General features: G+C 40.0%; 1 protein-coding gene across 1 annotated transcript in view; it reads right to left on the minus strand.

Annotated features, from left to right (window-relative positions):
• Window positions 1-7,335: 7,335 nt before the first annotated feature.
• The window catches only part of LOC111653999 (disks large homolog 1-like), a 56,554-nt gene continuing 42,350 nt past the window's right edge, over window positions 7,336-21,539 (minus strand). The window contains exons 3-4 of the mRNA XM_023404812.2: window positions 14,687-14,838; window positions 7,336-7,428 (exon numbers count right to left, since the gene is read on the minus strand). Coding sequence (XP_023260580.2) covers window positions 7,336-7,428; window positions 14,687-14,838 — 245 coding nt within the window. The remainder of the gene's footprint in view (window positions 7,429-14,686; window positions 14,839-21,539) is intronic.

The raw sequence follows: 21,539 nt of genomic DNA on the forward strand, positions 1-21,539 counted from the left end.
CTCATTCTCCCCTCTCCAGAGTGCGATAGAAAAGTTTCCACCAGCAAAGATTTTACAGCCATCATTAAATCTGCTGGCCCTCGCCTAGCCAGGGACCTGTCAATAGGAGAGTTTGTAGTCATCTTCGGGATATATAGAGACATAATCTGCTCTGTGTATCCTGATAGAAGGATCGAGCTAGATGCCTATCTGGCTCTGATTGGTGATGCAAATCTCAGATACGGGAGAAACATTTACTACCAGTACCACAAAGCTTTTTCTAGCAAGGCAGCTCAGTCCAACATCCGACTAAATTGCTCAATCCTGGACACAGAGATACTTCTGATTTTCTCAAGCCGTCTCCTGCTCAACCTGTGGCAATTTAGGCCACTCAGATTCCCTCTGCCCTCAGCCGCCTTTTTTGCCACCAGCTTCACAGCCAGTGACAGCTTCATCCCTGCCTTCACAAGCCCCTTCTTTTCATCCCATGACTGACAGCTGCGGCCGAAAGGTGGAATTGTTTAAAAACAGACCTTTCTGCAATAACTTTAATGAAAATGTCTGTATTTACCCAAGCTGCATATTTCTCCACATTTGCAGCGTGTGCAAAGAAGCCCATTATCACTCGGTGTGCCCCCACTGGCTAATCGCCAGTTGCCTGGCTTGCCCTCATCATGTGAGACGGCGACGATCAAAAACATCCTAAATCATCAGCCTTCCACTCCAGTAAACATCCGGCTCTGGCTGCAGAACTGTCCACTCATCCTGACTCAGTATTCACAGAATACCTGCTCACTGGCCTCTCTCAGGGTTTCCGGGTAGAGGTCGTTTCATCCACGGACTCCAATCATGTGGCAAAAACCTCCAGTCTGATCCTGAGACCGTGTCCCAGCTACTGGGAGCTCAATAACGGTTACTTGATTGGCCCCTTTGATTCATCTCCTTTCCCAGTGTTTCGCACTAGTCCTGTAGGCATAGCTACTAGAAAATACTCAGGCAAGAAAAGACTAATCTTTGATTTATCGGCTCCTCGCTTCGGTCCCATCGTCAGCATTAACAGTCTCATCCCTCCCGTCCTCTTCTCCCTTCATTACATGACAGTGGATAATGCAATCAAACTATTCAAACTAGCAGGTCAGGGCACATGGCTATCCAAGGCAGACATCACAGATGCTTTCAAAATCATCCCCATACATCCATCACAGTGGCACCGCTTCAGCATAAAGTGGAACTCCAAAGTTTTATTTTGCCGTTAGACTAACTTTCGGTTGTAGAAGTAGTCCATACATTTTTAATTCTGTGTCAGAAGCGCTCTGTTGGATCCTACTTAACAACATTAGACTGCCATCCGTGCTTCATCTCCTCGATTTTCTGCTAATTGACCCACCAAATGATAGCTACAGTTCCTCCTTGTCATAACTAAAACTCTTTTTTAGTCATCTCAGCGTTCCTCTGTCAAATCAGTCCAGCAACAAATCTTGAGTTTCTAGGCATCACGCTTGACACCATCGACATGAAAGCAGCTCTTCCCGATGAGAAACTGCAGAGAATCCGGCAAATCGCTCAGTCCTTCACAGCTGCTGATTCCATATCTAAACAACAGTTTCTCTCCTGGGCCACCTCAATTTCGCCATGCGCATAATCCCACAAGGCCACTCCTTCATTTCTAGACTCCTCGATCTGGCCTTTTCAGTCCCAAATTTGCACAACCAAATCTCACTGGATGAGGGATGCCTTTCCGATCTAAAATTCTGGTCACTGTTGCTAGATCAGTGGAATGGCATCTCCTTTTTCTATGACTAAGTAGTACACTGCTCCGATTCCATTAATTTTTTCACAGATGCGGCTCCATCTGTGGGTTTTGGGGGGTATTTTCAAGGCATGTGTTTTGCCAGTACCTGGCCTATTTCGTTTCTTTAGCCACAATATTCCTCAGCACTGTACGAGATCTTTCCCATTGCAGTCGCCTGCCACGTTTGGGGCCATCACTGACAATGCAAACCTCATCAAGATGTTCCCATTCCCGAGCTCCATTCCTCATCACCACCACCAGTGTCTAGACTCGGGGAAGATTCTTCTTATTAGAAGGACCTTAAACCTATGGATCTTGTTCATAGCGATCCACTTCCTGCCGGGGTCTAAGCACCAAAATCTATTCCTTCTGTTCACAATAAATTTCATTTTACTTTAATTCTCATATTCTCTTGTTCTTCTTATTAGTCTCTCCTGATTGAAATGTAAATTTTGACCTGATGATGGCCCTGTGTGGAAAGCTATTGCCATTTATCCACTGAGCACCATGGATAGATTGAGATATTTAAGTCTGGGCCAAATAAGGGGACCATCTGAACCAACACCACCATCCCTAAAGCTTGCATCATCACTTGCATGGCTACAAATGTTGTCACAGCCAGTTGAAATGAAGAAATAGCACCAAAACCATAACTACTTTGGTAGACATGGCAATTTGATAATTCAGATCATGCCACACAATACATACATCATGTATGAACAGGCAACTAGAAAGATGACTAGAAAAATGCTCAAAATAAAGTTGAGGTACTACACAACAACACAAAGTCTAAAGCAGATATAGGAACCTACTTAACTACCATATATAAAATGCAACAAAGTCAGTATTAACTGTAAATGAAAAGACCATAATTATATAAGACGACCTATTTAAACATCTTATTTTCATAAAGAGAAATTAAAGATATGGTGTCCTAGTACAAGAACAGACCTGCCTTGGGTAAAGCATTGCTGTGAGTAGAGGATTCCCCCTCTCCAATGATGAAATGTTCATTTACACTGTGAGGAGCGCACAGTATGAGAATCGAGTGATAAAAGTGCAAATCTTTCTTACATTTTCTCAAATAAAATACTTCAGTTCTGCAGCTTCCATATGATTTATAGATTATAAGAATGCAATAACATGTTGTCTCCGAGTGTGTGAACAGGGGGCTGCAGCAGAGAGCTGCAGCAGAGCCACAAGCCAGCAGACAGAAGTTCAATCCAACTTCTGCTGCTATATCTCAACAGACAAGCACCTGATCTCTCTCCAGTGTGGCTGACTGACACGCATACTGTAGTTAGAGGGGAAAAAGTGAACCATTTTGTCACACACATACACACACAAACTTGGACTTGGGATAATAACCCATAGTAAATAGATGCTGAAAGTATCTTATAACAACAGGGAAAAATTATTTACTCAACTCTTCACTTCAAAGCTCAAAGTGACGATTTGATGAAGAGAATCAGGATGATGACGGAAGATAAAAACATGAGTGAACATGCACACATTCAGAATTAAGCAACACACAGACAGAGCCTCATTCCTCCTGTTTCACTGCACACCTAATCCTCCAACAGTGTTCATTCTCTCTGTCTCATTTCAGGTCTCCCTCTCATCCCGTGTCTTGTCTAGTGAATCAATCATTCATTCTGTGGTTCTTACCTTTGTGGTGACAATGCAAAGACAATCCATGCTGGCCAAGCAAAAAAGCTCTCAACCAATGCTCAAATTCATTACCACTAATATCACCATTGCAGCGGAAAAAAAGCAAGAAGATGGAGAAAAAGATCCCAGTGTGAAGAAGCAAGGAGGTAACATAGAAAAAAGGTAGTAGGAGTTCCTGTAGAAGAAGACTAGGGGGAGGAGAAGAGCAAGAGAACACACGCACACACACGCTCACATCCACACACTCACACACGCTCTGGATGGAGAGAAGCCACGGCGGACAGACGTTAGAGCATGCGGCCCCCTTGTGAGGACTGGGATGCCTCCCCCACAGAGGTGAAGGCAATCAGGATTCATAATGCCATCTCAGGGCGAAGCGCACGTCATCAACCAACACGCACACACAAATACACGGACTAAAAATGCTTCACAGCTGGCCCAGCTTCCTCATCCCTTAGCTTCTCTCCCTCTCATTCATCCTGTGTCTCTTGTTTTCAGGTCTTCGTCTTCTCCTCTCCTCCTTTCTCTCTCTCCTGTCTTTGAGCGACTCAGCAGTGTTGTGGGATGAGAGAGCGAGCGAGGGAAGATAGTGAAGGACGAGAGCATCAGCTCAGTGGACTGAATTACATTCCCATGCTCTGTCTCACTGGCTATTAGTTGCTGTGGCAGACAGCTGGAATTTAACCATCACACACTGGCTTTAATTCCATCTGCAGAGCAGTGGCAACACTGCCTTCCTCTGACTCTATGACACACTTTTTACAGTGTGTATGTGTGTCTGTGTGTGTGTGTTCTTGTTCTTATCAGGGGTTAGGGTTAGAATTAGCCTTAACTCAAGCTCAGGTCGAGGTTAGGGTATTTATGTGTGATGGTTAAGGTTAGGGTAAAGGGCTAGTAAATGCATTATTATACTGGAGCAAGTCTGTGTGTGTGTTTTATGAGGCTGTAGGTTGGTGGGTTTGGGATGTAAGCCAACAATAGCCAGTGTTTTGTGCCAAAGAAAAACGATTACGGAAAACAATTCAGCTCAAGGTTTTCCAATACACAAGTACCAAACTAGTGACACTAATGAATTCAACCAAAAGTGATGATAAAACAAAAGATTTCCATCACATCTAAGCTGGACAACATTTGCTAGACATTCGATAATAACAGGCCAATACTAGGCAATTTCACTCTACTAGTGTCTCTTTTTAACACTGCTGCATCATCATACCTCTCTTATTGTTATGTTGATGCACCAAATATGACTCACAGGTACACAAAAACTGCAATGCACTGCTGATGATAGTAGTAATGATAGAATGAAATAGGTTCTTCTCTGTGTGTGTTTATGTTTGTGTGTGTATGTATCAATGAACTGACATCAAAGCTAAGATTTGATTCAGCGCTTCCAGAAGAATAAAGGTACATTATCTTTTGATGGTCTTTCAAGAATGTTACAATTTGAAAACTGATGAAAAACTTTTGCTCTGATAACAATGAATTTTTGGCCAGAAGTGCAACAAAGTGCAATTCAACTCAAAACTGCACTGAAACCCTGTTAGCAAACTCTGTCCACAGTTTCAGATACTTGTCTGCTACTGTCCTTGCAAAGTGACAGAACGGCTTCAGAGTCAACAAGACTTGCATACTTAAATGCTGCATACGTTCCTCCAGAATTAGTTTATCAGACACTGGAACAAATCAGCAAAATACTACATGGGATTGATGACAGAAGTTTCCAAAAACAAATGCAGCTTAAAGTTACAGTAGTCCAGGGACGAGGACTTTCAGCATCATCATGAGTTTATTTATCAGAGCTCCAATTAAATCTAACCTTAGTCAAGGTCTAATCAGCAAGGGCAACCACAAACACCTGTGTGGGTGTGCAGGGCCTTTCATCTGCCAATTTGTATCAGTCTCAATAACCATTTTTACTTGATTCTGATGAGGTAAAAAAGCAAAACATACGTAAATAAGGAAGATAATACACCACTACATGTGTTTTGAAAAGCTCTAGTTCAGTCAGGTCAGCCAGACAAATCCTAAGTCCAGGTAACACTACCCACTCTAATGTCCAAACTTCCCCCTCAAGAGACTCTAAGCCTCTGAACAACAACACGTTCCCCATCTGAATGTGCTAGTACCTGTTTGCTGGAGCCTTCCCAGTGAAGAGGTATGTTGCAGAGTTTGACCTTGATTATCGCTTTCATTTATGGACAAAGCGGTGCCCTTAGACTCCAACTGTCCTGTCGTTCTTACTAAACACATTCACCAGTTCAGACTTCCTCTGCCAGAGCAACAGGGCTAATCTTTTCAGGTGATGCGGCTCAGGCAGCTTCGAGTGCATTAGAGAGAAGGAATGCTTTAACCTCATTTGTTAGGGCTGCCACTCATATATACAGACTAGGTGTGACAAACCTTGAGGCTGGCCAATACCTGACATTCTCTCAAGTGATTTTCTAACATGGTGAAAATCATCAGATCTGCTCTCAGATTTCACTCCAGTGAAAATAAATGAAATTAAGGGCTTCATGCATATAAGTCACTGATGACATTCATTTATTCATTTCAGGAAACATGCATGGGAGTTAAAATGTCTGCACTGGTCCCTTTAAATACTACTATGTTTTTTTATTTAGTTAGATAATTAAAAATCCAAGATTCGGTCATCTTTCCCAGCATGCCCCCTGCGTCAGTGTAATGTCAGGAACATGTTGGAAAAACTATATCTGGAAATGAAATTCAAGTTGATATCAAAACCCAATGCTGGCTAATTCTCATAGTGATGCTTAGCAGACATTTAGCAGACACTGGGTTTTGGTCACCAGACTTAACAACCCTTAAACAACCTAAAACCAACAAAATATCGACATCAGTTGTCGTCAGTATTCTACATCAAATTGATGTTGGCATTAAACTGATAGATTTTCCTGGTCACCCAACGTCACAACCTACATTCAACCAAATATCAACGTGTAATGTCAGTGGCCTGCAGAGTTACTACAGATATATTACTCTCAATGACAGGAAACATAAGAGAAACCAAAACATACAGCACCAAGAACTTGAACATATTGACCCAGAACTCAATACATGGTACATTTAGTATGAGTGGACCTCATATGCATTATATAATCAGCAACTCCAAGTTGTGCATGTTATGAAAAGAATACACAGATATTGAAATTAAATTCACTGAAACTCACTGCTATAGACACAAGGTGAATATTTTACATAATATAAATGATGTCTACAAGACATCACTGATATGACATAAGCTCAGGTCCAATGCCCTTGAAACACATCTCCCTTCCTGTTTTTAATTTCATTTACTTCAGTAAGCTCATTGTTGTTGGGATTATGGATCTGGAAACTGCTTTCTGAGGAACCATGTGTTATTTTGCTAGGAAAAGATATGTTTCTATATGGCTAAACTGCAACAGCAAATCCATTTTGTTGGAAACTTAATTGTGACGGGATTATGTTTTCTATAACTGTAACAACGATACATTGTGAATTTACATATTCGTAAAGTTCTGAATACGTTGATACTGAACAACATATTTATTTTCTGCCAAAATATCTGATCTTGAAGCACAATATCCACTTGTAATTACTCTAGCATTATCAACATGTTTTGGGGTTCTGTTCAGACTCTCACAGCACTTGGTTCAGGTTAGAGAAAGTTCCTTATCTGGTTCAATACAGAAAAAGCTCACAGTGACTTCAGACACAAGTGTTCTATCATTGATGTTACTAATGATGAGGTGAAATCAGAATATTAGATCACAGAGTGAAAGAGATGCTGGTAACAAAGATACAAAGGGTGACTTGGTGTGATGTAAAGTCGCAGTTTAAAAAATGATGCCTAATGCAAGACACACACACATACTGTATAACAGAAGACTCTATGGGTTCCAGAGGGAACTCACCTCAGATGTCTTGGCACTGCTCTCTCCCTGCTCTGTCCCGCTGGGATCTGAGCTGCTCTGCTCCCTCTGCTGGGAACAACAAACACGTCCGTAAGTAATAAGTAACAACCACACTCAAACTGTAACACACTGACCTGAAGGAACCTGGAGATACAACTAACAGATTTTTTCTTAAGGTAATGAGAATCTTGTAGCCTGAATACATTAGGGACAGGCCTCATGCATAACATTTTGTAAAGGTTGGTGCACTGTATGAGAGCTTTAACAATGAATTTTGAGTTGGGACAGTGAACATTAAAATTCTTCCCATATTTTACACTTTTCCTGTGTTTCATTTGAAGGGTTGATCCATAAGAAGATATATGTGGTTTTAAGAACCAAAAACCAACTCTGGAGCTCTCTTTTGATTGGCTGATCAACTAAAAATATAGCAGATCTCAGGTTAACACTCCTGCAAGGTTGGATGGAGGGTCCAGGTGGGCCGGACTGGGGGCAAGGCTAAGAGCAGTGACTGCTTTGTTGTGACAGTCACAGTATTAAAGGTGTTTTGTGTAAGATCTGGCCAGATCTTTAGTTTAAAATGTTCAAAAAATGAACTAACACTATCAATAGTATGTAAAGGAGCCACAGTGATGATGTCATGACCAAGACCTCCATCTATTGTATTTCAGAGATACTGTATCTACTGAAATGAGCATGACGCTAGATGTTGTATGTGTCAGTGTAGCATCTAGTCTGCCCTCAGTCCCATGGAGAACAACTTCCTTCAGAGCTTGAGGTTACGCTACAGTCCCGATAAAAAAAAAAAAGCCCCCGATTTGTATAACAGAAATGAAGATATGGCTGAAGCACCTAGAAACTCCAGCACCTCCATCCCGAAGGAGCGCTCCAACAAGAAACCACTGACAACGGCAAAGAAAAGAAGAAGTTGAGAAGACGAGTAAAGCCTGGTGTGTTTCTCCACCGCTGGAGACAGCTCAGGGCGAGTAAAGAGATGCGGTTTGATGCTGAATTGCAACTTTTCTTTTAGACTGGTGAGTAACATCTAATGTTGGTCTGTAGTGAAAAGTATCATTAGTGCAAATGACAAATGTATGATTGATAGAATTTAGCCTGTTCCTACGGCTGTTGTCCAGCTAGAACTTTTCTTTTACAAGTAAGACAAAGAGACTATTTGATCCAGAACCAGCGGGTTCAGGATCCACTGCCTAAAACTGTATTTATCTTAGCATATTCATATCTATCTTTACTATCTATTATACACACGCAACTTGTTTGACCTATACAAATTGTCCTATCACATATTTGTCTTTATGTGTGCACCTGCCTTTTCTTCTGCGTCTGGCCTCATCAACCATCAACAACCACATTACAGTAACACCTTGGAGTATTAGTCCTGCACATAACAGATATTGTCTATACTGTGATCTTTTGCACATCCTGCTCAGCAGGAGTTTTGTCAACACTTTGTACATAGTTTTTTTCATAGTTATATTTTGTGTATCTATATATATCTTTTTGACTGTTGCCTACCTGGCAATAAAACTTATTTTCTGCTTGTGCCTTGCAGTATCCCATTGCCTTCATATTTTTATAGGTAAATAAAAACATACTGTTTGTATTACAAGTGCTCATAATTTGTTTCAGTGCTATCAGCAATTTTAACTATCAACAATAAATGCACATATAAACAATAAATTATAAGAAACATGGGGAAAACAACAATATCATTAACTGGACAGGGGCGAAGAGGTGAAATGCTGCCCCCTATGGAAGTGGAGCAAGTAGTACGATCTTACACATTACACCTTTAATATAGAGACTAGACCTGCTGTATAATCAAAAAATACATGGAAATCTACCTTTATACAAAATGGGACCTTTAAAAATGCCTACATTAAATACAAAATGCAAAAAATAATACAAGAATATTTTCTGACTGTGCATATATGAAATAAATCTAATGTCAGTTAACCAACCAATAAAAATATATGGAAATGCAAAACTAAAAGGAATCAGTTGTAGAAGCTATGCAAGATTTGGCACTCACACTTGCCATGATAAGTCTTTAATTAGAAGCTTGGATGGCTTAAGCCTATATGTACTTGTGGCAACCAAGAATAAATCCCTGGCACTAAGACATACTACAAACCCTCTGTACATGCAGGCCTGCTTCACGCCTCCCTCTGTTCATAGCAGCAAGCCCCTCTTAAAACACAACCTCTCTGCTGATTTACTCAATTTAATAATAATTTAATATATCATTTTCTTTATTCATATAATAAACAATAAAAACTGAGCTGTACTGGAGACTGGGAGATGTACATTACTGTATAATACTGTAAAGTATATGTTGTAGCCATTCTATCATGGCTAATGCTGTTACATTACTGATAAATCTTTGAAACACTCACAAGATGGCTGCTGTTAAGATATATCAGCCAACCTTAACTGGTTGAATATCAAATATACAGCTTAACATATATATACACAATAACAACATTTTAGATACCTTATTAAAATTGATATTTTAAGTGTTTTAAATTTAATGTGGTGCTAATACTTAGACTCAGCACCAGACATTACAGAATCAGAGTTAGTCAAGGTCTTATCAAAGTTATAAAGAATATTTTCTTTTTTCATAAAGCACCTAATTATACTGTTTAACACATGAATGAAGTAGCCGGCTCATTAATTATTTTGTTTTTGATCACCTATTGTTTTATACAACAGCTTGATATTCCTGTAAATTCACAAGAATATTATTATTAATTTTTCTTTACTGAAGCAAATTCGTGATTACTTCAGTGCTTAAAAATGTAACAAGTATCCTACAAACTGCAAACAAAACACATTTATTAATTGTATATACATTTGAATAAACCCTCTGGACTCTGTTAATTAATTTGGATGGTGGATCTTATTTGACAGGACATTTAGCCTAATCTTCAGAGGGCTGATTGTGGTAACAGAACATGGGATATAACAGCAGTGTCCTGATGAACTCACGGTGGGGTTATCAGTCTCTGAGGATTCCTCTAATCCCCTTCACTTATCCCTATCCTGGTACTACTGGATGACATCAGCAAAGTGGTTCAGCAGCTCCTGCTGTTACACTACACAGATATTTTGAAACTATAAAGACATTTTACACAGGATCTGTTTGGAAATGTATATTCATGTCCCTTTTAACCAACTCTTTACCATTACTGCAAAATAAAAGTCAGGTCTGACACAAGTTTTGACAAATAGGATTACCAGTGGATTACCAAACAGGTTGGTCCCATTCCAAGTCACACATGCTCTTTGTAACATGCCTGGTGTGAACAGAGCCACGAGTCTGTACTATCACACTGGCCCTTCAGTCAACAAGCAAAAACAAAAACTGCACCATAGCAGTAATTATAAGCCCTGACGGCTGTCATACACTTCCACTCTTTTTACTGATAGAGAGTTTAAAGAGGCCATCTGAAGAGGAGATCGCACAGACAGTAGACCAATCGTTCTACCACATCCACTTGGTCAACTTTATTTATAATATCTTCAGGTTGCTCGTCCCATTTTCGTGAATGTGAAAGCTGAAGAATGCCTTAAGGGAATTTCTTCAGATTTGGTGCAAACAGTCACTTGGACTTAAGGATGAACTGATTAGATTTTGGTGGTCAAAGCTCAAAAAAGGTCAAGCTCACTGTGACTGCATTACTGCATGAAACATGTTTTTGGTTATAACTGTCAAGCACACACTGGATGTGGACCCACAAAGCAGACTCGGACGAGGATCAGGTTCAAGGTTTAATCAATCCAAAAATCGGTACGCAGGTAATCAATATGGCAACGGTATCCAAATCGGCAGGCAAAACTCACTAGTCAAAAAACAGGCAAATCACACAAACAAGAGGGACTACATGAGAAAATGCTGGAACACTCACAAGGGGGTAAAGACGATCTAGCAACACATGAGGGGAAGACAGGGACCTAAATACTCTAAGGCAGGGGAGACAATGAGACACAGGTGAAACACATTAGGGCGGGGCAGGTGATCACACAGGAGGGAAACTTGACAGGATGTGGGACCTGAAATGAGACCAGATAATGGTTACCAAAATAAAACAGGAAACAAAAAATACAAAGAACCATGAACTCAAGTAACTTGATGGGTCATGACAATAACTCAAGAATTCATGCTCTAATTATGACACAACTCAATTCTAGTTGTTGGTAGTTTGATACTTATTATGAGGGACCAAAGCTTGGCCTGTCAATAATTCAATGATTATGAATGGTGTTACATTGTTGCAGTTTTTACTTTAAAACTATATACAACAGCTCTGTAATGGACTGTTACCCCCACTATCAGTAGCTCTTGCATCAGGTAGAACATGTGCTGTAATATCTTTTTTTAATTTTTTTATTTGAAGACAGAAACAAAGTCAATTGACGACTCCCTTTGCTTTCAACATATATTATACTGTATATAGCAACGTTTTTTTTTAACTTAAGAGGCAATATAAGAGCCATAAAGAACCATATTATAAAGGGCATGAATTTCTTCTTCGTAAGTTTTGGAGCCAAAGCTACATTTTGATTCAGCTTTCATGCTTTTTCAGTCTTCAACCAATCACCCCCCTCTATTAATTTTCCCTAATCAAAATGTCACAGTGTAAGTGTGTTCACATACATATACTTTTTCTCACATACTCATACACACACATACATACACAGACACACAGTCTCTCTTAATTTAGCCACTCCAACAAAGTGCAACTCTGTTCTTTTAAACTGTAAATACATTGAAGTGATGTACATAACAGGATCTGTCCAGTTCTCCATTCTGGTCAATGAGTCTGTGCTGTGACTGCACAGTCATTTGCTCTAACCTGTGTCACGATGTCTAAGCCTTTACTACACCTGCAAAGAAAATAAAAGTTATGTGTTATGTATTAAGGATCTCTGAGGGTTAAATGTAGTTGATGAAGGCTTGTGGGATTTAATGTTCAAACTAAATGAACTAAACAGCCAGATTGCACTTTTACTCATTTGCTTAAAGCAACATATCCTGAGATTTTCTTCTCCAATGATCCATGAGACAGGATTCATGCTGCTGCCAATCTGCCAAATTATTGTGAGCTAAAAATGACACTACCCTGTGATTGAGAGAGAAGAGGAGTGTCCAAAAAACGAGTGTGTCCCATTTTGCTCGCCTCTCTCTCTCTCTCTCTCATCGATAACCTGAATGATGACAGTAAGATGACAAACACATTTTATGCCGGTGCTGTCTGTCTATCAATCTCCTCTGTTCTTAAATCACAGCGCAGCACCTACACACATCAAGCAGCGCTTCATTACATTAATTATTATCAGCTGGTCAGTGTGTGTGTGTGTGTGTGTGTGTGTGTGTGTGTGTGTGTGTGTGTGTGTGTGTGTGTGTGTGTGTGTGCGTGCCTGGATGCAAGCATGGTTATATGCGGTTATATTCATGAACTATGGCAAGGCAAAATGAATTTAATATTAATGTAATACTGCAAATAATAATAAGTTACTAAATTAAGGAGAAAAAAAGTCAAATATTGTCTGGCATTTTCAAAAAAGCGATCTTTCTGCTGATCATCAATCACCGATATCATTGTCCATCTGCACAAGCGTCGTTATGACACAGGATGATCTGACAATATGAACGGTCAATATCAAAGCATCAGAGGGCAAATTATCCTCTCTAGTATGGGTGGAATTCAATAATGTCTTTCATAAGACCCTCCTGCCCACACCTGTTTATAACTCAGTCTGTCAAAATTCTGTCAAATGTTTTCAAACTTTTGTAAAGCTTCCTCCAGTGCCACAAAAGACGGCTGACATCTGTGGTCACAGGTAGTAATTCAATGGAGGTTTCCTTTAAAATAATAAAGGGTTGAAGCAGTTTTACTTGTTAATATGCAAACAGGAATCTTCATGTATATCTTCATGGGTGATGAGCCTGTGAATTCAAATTATATATGTCATTAAACTCCTAAATAAAAGGCATTATGCTGTTCAGCTGACAGCTCACGAGCAAGAGCACATCTCCCTGCAGTGACTCAGAGTCTATTTCAAGGCTTTGACTCAACATTGAACAGTTTAAGCCTCTATAGACACATACAAAGAGCCAGTTCTCAAACAAATTATCATAGGCCAATGTCTTTAACTTGCAATGTACTAAAATCCTTAGATTCATGAAATCCTGACAGAGGAGCAACGTCAGGAGGTGGAGCCATCCCGAGATCAATTTGCTTACACAAGAAAACGAAGCAGAAATTATTCTACAACACTGCAACTGATGCATATGCCAGGCAGCTTTTTACTGATTTGACTTCTGCATTATTCATTCAACATCTTGCTAAATAAATTGGTTTAGTTGAAGGTGAATGTTTTTTTTTGATTAAGTGGTATTCTTTTCATCAAACAGGCCACAAGTAAAAATTAATTGAACACTCAGCAGGAAGCAACATGAGCTCCCTAAGGACACATCGGTTCAATGTTTTTGTTTGCTCTGTATACAAATGATTGTGTCACCCCACAAGCTCATCAATTTCTACTGAAATTCTTAAATGACACTGTTAGTATCAGTTAAGCAGTTCCAACATTAGCAGCTACAGAGATGAAGTGGAACAGGTCGTAGACAGAGTCGTGAAAAGGATTGTGGACAGGTCGAAGACAGAGTCGTGGACAGAGTAGTGGACTGGGTCGTGGACCACATGTCACTTCATACAATCATCTAGTTGTCCAAATTGATATTGAACCTAGCTGGAACACTCATCATGTTGCAATTGTGTTTATGAGACTCTATCAGTGCTACAATTTCCTTCAAGGCTCAAATCTTTGGTTTGATTAAAATTGAAAAAAACCGACAGCCTTCTATTCAGCAACAGGATCCTTGAACTCTGAGTAAGTGCTAATGAATTCTGGAAAAAGGTGCATGGTTGCAACAATCGTTCTAAACTTTTTTCTATCCCAATATCAGTTTGACATATAAATCATTTTTTCCCTGGAGAATAGACAGAATTGTAGGGAGGTTCTCAGATAAGAGCAGATTTTCATTAATCATGTGTTTGTCTTGTAATTTATTTTCTAAGTTGAATATGCTATGAGATGTATTCTCCCAGAGGAGAAAATAAAAGTAATGGTAATGTCTGCTGATTCATTATTTGTTGCTGTTACTGCTGCTGCTGTCCGCCTCCTTTCCTTCTGCCCTTTCTGAATGGCTCCAGCAGACAATCTAGTCATACAGTGGTACTTCTTCAGTTCCGGTATGTCTGAGGTATTGCTCAGCTGACACACAGTATCAGAGACTCACCTCTTCCACTAGACAGGCCACGTGTGTGAGCTCAGAGTTTTGTATAGAAACACTCTTCTCCCACTTGTCCGCCATGTGATTGACCTCCTCAAGCTTTTGCTCGCAGCTCTTCTGTGTGTTTAGCAGTGTCACTTCATAGAACTCCTGGATATCTGTGGGAAAATGGATATTACATTACAAACAACACAGTTAACTCTGTCTCCTCAATGAAAGGAATATCATTTGATATTAGATAAGTTTACATATATACAGTATAAGGAAATGACTTAATTCAGTCTTTGGATTCAACTTCAATCAAAGAAAAGCTCCTTTGTGTCCCATCAGCTAATGTTAATCTGAAACCCATCCTCCTCTCACATTGTTTGCATATTTTACAACTTGTTCCACAATGAAATCAGAAATAAGACAATGTTCAACATAAATGAACCTCCTACTAAATGAACACCATCATCATCAGCCATTTGAAAAGGAGACATGCAGAAGTGTACAAGGTTTACTTGGAAATGATAAAAAACGGCGTAATGAACTGCAAACCAAGAAGGCACAAACCACCACCAGCAAGACTCAGTCCATAACCACAGGTTATAACACAGTGTTAAAGCTAAAAGGATCACTAACAAGGTGATGGAGTTCATTGCATTAGATGACCAACCCCTTTCCGTTGTGGAGAACGTAGGGTTTCGAAGCCTGATGCAGTTCAGATGCTAGGCCGGTGAACATGCTTAGCCTCACGGCACAGTAGACTGACAAAGATTTTTACTTGATAAATGCAGTGTTACACTCCCAGGAGTTCACAGGCTCCCACTCCAAATCTGCTATCTCAGAGGTATTTGACAAAATGTTTGAAACATGCAAAATAGAGAAATCCAAAGTACATGCAGTGGTGAGAGATAATGCCAGAAATATGGCAAAAGCTACGGATAGTAGTTTGGCTAGTTTTGGCACACACTCTGCAGCTGCCTGTCCACGATGGCGTTCTGAGCCAGCGCAGCATCTCGGATGTTGTGTCAACAGGCCGAAAGATAGGCGGACACTTTAAGCACTCACCCCTTGCCTACTCGCGCCTGCAGGCTGTGCAGATTGAGTTGGGGGATGGAACCAGAAAGGCTACAGCAAGATGTTGCCACTCATTCTACGTGCTGGAAAGCCTTCTGGAACAATAGCAAGCACTTGCTACATATATCGCAGACTACAACCTCCCCAAAACTCTAGCTGTGCAGTGGGGAATAGTTGAAAAAGTTGTCACACTCATATCCCCGTTTGAACAACTGACAAGAAAAATCAGCTCAACAGAGGCATTGGCTGCAGATGACATCCCTTTGGTGAGAGCCCTGAAACACAGACCACGGTATCAAAACAATAAAGGCCGCATTATTAGAGGATGTAAACAAATGCTTTGATCAAATTGAGTCAGATCCCATTTTCTAAATTGCTACCTCACTGGGCTACTTTGATGAGGAAGTTAAATGTGCACAAACAATAACTGACATAAGCTGATGGATAGGCCTGCTGCTAGTGCTGGACATAAGATGCATGGTAGAGAGAGTGCTGGTCACACACAGAGCAAGACAGCTTGAACAGACGAGGTACAGCCTACTCTGCATGACATGTTTGAGGAGATTCCGGAGGAAAAGGGACCAGAAAGGCCAAGGATGAGGGCATCACATCAACTGGATGGTTTGCTCGCTGAGGCCACCATTCCCAGGAATTAAACCACACTTGTTCCAGCACTGGCAAAAATGGCACACAGATACCTGTGTGCCCCAAGCACCAGCACCAGCTGTTCAGCTCTGCCTCTCAAATCTTGAATGAAAAGAGAAATACACTGAGCTGCAACAAGGTACAGATGCTTATCTTAGTAAGATGTATGTTTTTCTTTACAAAGAAGTAGGCTGTGAGGTACCGGCAATTTTATTATATCAGTAATATTTGGAGGAAGAGGCCAACTGTATGGGAGGGCTTCTCCTAAGAGGCCAATTTTGTTTTCTAAAGAGGCCAATTTTCAGGCTCATGTTTCAGCTGACTGTTAGTTTGTGCTTAATGGTAACATTTTATTCTGTATGAAAAACATGTGAAAGATGGCCCTATGTATGTTTGTCCTTATTAATAGTTTATATGTTATGATTAATTGCATTTCTGATCACATTTACATTTAAATTTAATTGCATTAATTAATTTTTCACAAATTTGTTTTCTGGGATATGTATACTGAAAGAATTCTTCTCATTGAATAGGTAGTTGTATAAGAGGCTAAAAGGGCTTATAAAACTGTTATTTTTGTGAACTAAGGTTGTATTAAAGGTTATTTCATAAATTTGTATGATTGAATTTGTGATTATTCAAAGATACCTTGAAGAGCTGAAAGACGTTAGAACAGTTCAGTTATTTTTCATAATGAAGCTTTCTTCGTTTCCCTGGCACAAAACAATAACAAAAACAAAACAAACAAAAACTAACAAAAAATTGTTATTTTAAACATCCAGTTGCTCTAGGATTTTGTGTGTTTTTTTGGGATTCACCTGCATATCACTCAAAGCGGCATGTCCTCAGTTCTCCCTCACTTTAAGCCTTAATAAAATGTAAACAGGTGATAATATAGAAATTCACCCCCATACAGTTGTCATGAAGGAGGAAATTAGCCATAGAGACCAAAACCATTTTTTGTAATAGACTGCAAAAATGTTTATTTCTGCTATAAAGTTGGGCATTTTAACATCAGAGTCTATGGGGATTGACTCCCTTTTGGAGTCAGCCTAAAGCAACCATCTGAAGAAGTTGGTACTTCAGTGTTGGCCTAATTTTTAGCCTCGGAGGTTGCCGCTTGGTCACAGCTCACTGGCAGGACCTTGCAAATGTGCCACGCTGATTAAACAAAACACAGCGTGACCACAGCCCTACAAACCCCGAGTCTAAGGTAACTGAACGACAAATTTGGTGGTTTGCTGATGCTCTGCAGCCATCGGGCAAATTAAACCAGTGTAACAACAGGCAATACTGGGCACAGAGTGGCTAATTGGGAGACATGGGAAGATTCAGTGTGGGCTACGATGATTGTTTGGGTGAGAGAGGGAGAGAGCAAGAGGGAGAGAGGAGGATAGTGTTGTGTTGTAATCAGCCCAGTGCAGCAGACGGCGAGACCCACTGTGGTTCTGTGTCTGTCATCTCTCTCACATCTCTCCCCAGAAAAGTGAGTTCAGTTTGGCTCCATCCATTCACTTAACGTTTATATGTCTGAATCATTATCATGGTTTAAACACTGAGACAGCAGTGGACTGTTGCTGACTTGTGTTAGATGAATAACAAAGTTAAATAAACAAAAAAAACTGTGAATTATTTTCTGTGAGGCTCACAGAAAATAAGTTAAAATCCGGGAAAAATAGTTGTTGTCTGCAGTGTTACTGCTGCTAGATAAACAGACAGGAGGAGCAGATCAGCAGAGTGAGTTCAGGACTATATTACACTACAGCTCCCAGTGAGTCCGGTTTTACACAATAAGCAGTAGGCAGAAAAAAGGAATATAGCCTGAGTCTATTCAGCATGAAAATGTCTAGATTTGTTTTCTGCTCTTGTTTCATCATATTCATTCATATTCTGTATGTGATAGTGTCTACAGATGGGTTCTGGTAGGCCAGTCCAAGTCCAGTCCAAATCAAAAAGTCCGGGGCTGATATTTTATTCCCACTCCGTCCCAGAATATTAAGAAATACTAAGAAATACAGACATTAATATGGGTTATCAAGAGCGGAAACAATGCTACAGCAGGCAGCATATCTAATTATCTAATCCATAAAAATACAGAGACTAAAGTGCATCAAACCAAAAAAATCTGTATTATATCAGAATGCTGCCATCCACGTGAAACATCCACATCAACATTTTAAAGACATGGGCAAACAGCTACATGTCCAGACTAAAACCATGTGTAGCCCTAGGCTATTACAAATAAATAGATGCCTACCAGTCAGTGTGATCCCTGGCTCTGCTTTGCTCGGCTGAGCTCCATTATCTGGGGGTTATAGGCAGTCACTTTAAGTTGCAAACATGCCTCAGAGTGGTCTGTCGTTAAACAACTGCAGAAGGGGCTGATTCAAATTCAAGTTCAGGAGCAGGTGTTACTGGGCATAATTGGGCATAGCTGAGTTAAAAGGCTAAGATTTAATGAGTTTAATTAGGCAATCAGAATCAGCTTTGTCCAATTATGCCCAGTAACACCTGCACCTGAATTTGTATTGCAGTCAATGGGAGAGGTGGATGCTACTCCCATCACTTCCTCAAAAACTGTAAAAGATGTCAGAATGAGACCAAAACTGGGTGATGCAGGACAGAGTTCGCAGTTATCTCCGGTTAGTCAAGTCAAGTCAAGTCAATTTTATTTGTATTGTGCCAATTTATAACAAAAGTTATCTGAAGGCTCTTTCCAAATAGGGCAGGTCTAGACTTTCTCTTTATAATATTATTTACAAAGACCCAAAAATGCCCACCAAGAGCAAGGACTAGGCGACAGTGGCAAGGAAAGATTTCCTTTTAAGAGGCAGAAACTTCGAGCAGAACCGGACTCAGGGTAAAAGGCCAACTGCCTCGACCGGTTGGGTTGGAGAGAGAGATAGAGAGATAGAGAGCAAAAGGAGAGCAAGAGAGAGCACAGAGGAAAAGAACAAGAACGTGCAATGATAACAATATTAATAAAAGTGATAGTAATGGCAGTAACAGCAATAGTAATGTAATGGCAACTGTAGTGCTCCAACTGATAAAAATAGTAATGACAGCTAATAACACTAATAACTCTCATTATTAATTATAGTAAATTTTATTCCGGTTAGCAAGTGGAGCTGTGCCTAATGACAGCAGACATCGCTAAAGATGTAGTAAATATCACAATCCTCTACAGTGAAGTAACAAGAACACCACACCGAGCGAACCATAGAGGGGGAGAGAGAGAGAGAGAAGCTAACACTGCAAAGCTAAAGTAACTAGCAGATCTGAACAGCGTGTAAATAACTGCTGAGCTAGAGAAAGTCACTAAAAGGAGCAGAGAGCTCTGAGTGCTGAAGCAGAACTAGTATAAGTTTAAATGTACAGCAGGTAGTTAGACTCTGTGATAACAGAAAAAAGGAAAACAGCAACAGTTACTTTGATAGATGCCACAGTGGATGAACAGAAGAGGTGTCTCGTGTTAATTTATCAACATCACTCCATAAAAAGAAAAAATTTAAAAATGTAATATAAAATTTTAAAAAAATCTATGTCATGTAAAACTTGTATCTTGTATTTTATATGTAGGTCTTTCCAAAGTACATTAAAAAAAGTTTTAACATGCAATTTTTATGAAAAAACGAGTGAATTATCCTCATTGAACCATGATCTGTGAGAGGCAAAGAACATCATTACGCTAAATATTGATTGAAATGGTTAGTAATGGAGTTAATAATGAGATATAAATAATGTTTATTGGGATTTTTTGGTTTCTAACACTTTTGGATAATTAAACATGCCCCGGGTCAAATGGACCAAAGAACATCATTGCTGTTCCTGAGAAACGAACATAACAGGAGGGTTAAATAGTCACCTATGCAATATAAGATTTGGGCCGTTCATTTTGAGCAAAAAGGTAAACTGCTATACCAAATTATAAAACCCTAAGGACAAGATAACTTAAGACAGTATTCTTTTTTAACCAGGTGTTGCTTGGTGAGGATAATGACCTGTTCAGTAGCCAACCATAATCCACAAACACTGATACACGTTGAAGAAATATATTCAGTATATTATGTTAACTCTCAGGTGGGACTTGTTCAGCAGATTGTTAAACCCTGAAAATCTCTATTCATCAAAGCCCACAAGAATTAGTTCATGCCCATGTCATCGATCTTCTTTCCATCTATCAGAGCAAAGGGACCACGAAATTAAGCCTTTTTCCCTTCCTTTCGTGCTTTGTCCACAAGGGGCCAGAGTCTCTCTCTTGCAACCCTGTCCTCTGGAGACAAAGCCTCGGCAAGCCTCAGATTATTATCCCACAGAAACTTGCATCATTTGGCACACTTCCAAACACTGTCACATATATGGCGAAGTCCAAACAAGATGATAATAGACCGGTGGATCCATCCTTTCTTCTTTGGCCAAGAGGATGGGCTATGTCAACACCCTCCTCCAGATATTCATGCAGGCCGGGGAAAACTTTTCCAATAACATTAATCACTTCTTTTATCACATGTTCGTTGGTCTCCTCCTTCATACCATGTAGTTTCAACGCCAATCTCCAACTGTAGCGCTTACATTCGCTTACATTCTATCACTGTTCTCAGGAGCCGATTCTCTTTTTTCAACTCTTCCATCTCTGACTGTGTGTGTTTCAGCATGTCATGATGTCGACTAACACCCACAACAAGACGTTCCACAATAGATGACAGTTTCTCAATTTATTTGGAAGTTGACTCTGTTGTCATTTCAATGGCAGAAATTTTGCGGAATGTCTTGTCATGTTTGCTGGAAAGTTCCTGAATTGCTGCCAGGATGTCTGAGTTGCCACTGCCGCTACTACTGTCACTGTCACCGTTACATTCAACTTTTTTCCACTTAATGACAGGTTTAACAGGCGGATTAACTGGTAGTGGGGCATTTTCTTTTATCTCCATTTGTTCCATAGCTGGTACATTCAGGGGTTCCTTGGGAGTTTCAGTGTTACTCACGTTGTTGTCCATTTCTTGTTTTCCCTTTCCTCTGTTGGTGTCTCTGGGCATGTAAGCTAGCTTGTTCGAGTCAGTTCCAACTTTTCACCGCCTTGTTAGCCACCTCGAAATATCCTCACTTTAAGTGTGTTAACTGTGCCTGGTACCAATTACAAATAAACTTTTGT

Source organism: Seriola lalandi, unplaced genomic scaffold (genome assembly GCF_002814215.2).
Source record: "Seriola lalandi dorsalis isolate HSWRI2012SDOR001 ecotype SW California unplaced genomic scaffold, Sedor1 jcf7180002054256, whole genome shotgun sequence".
NCBI lineage: Eukaryota > Metazoa > Chordata > Actinopteri > Carangiformes > Carangidae > Seriola > Seriola lalandi.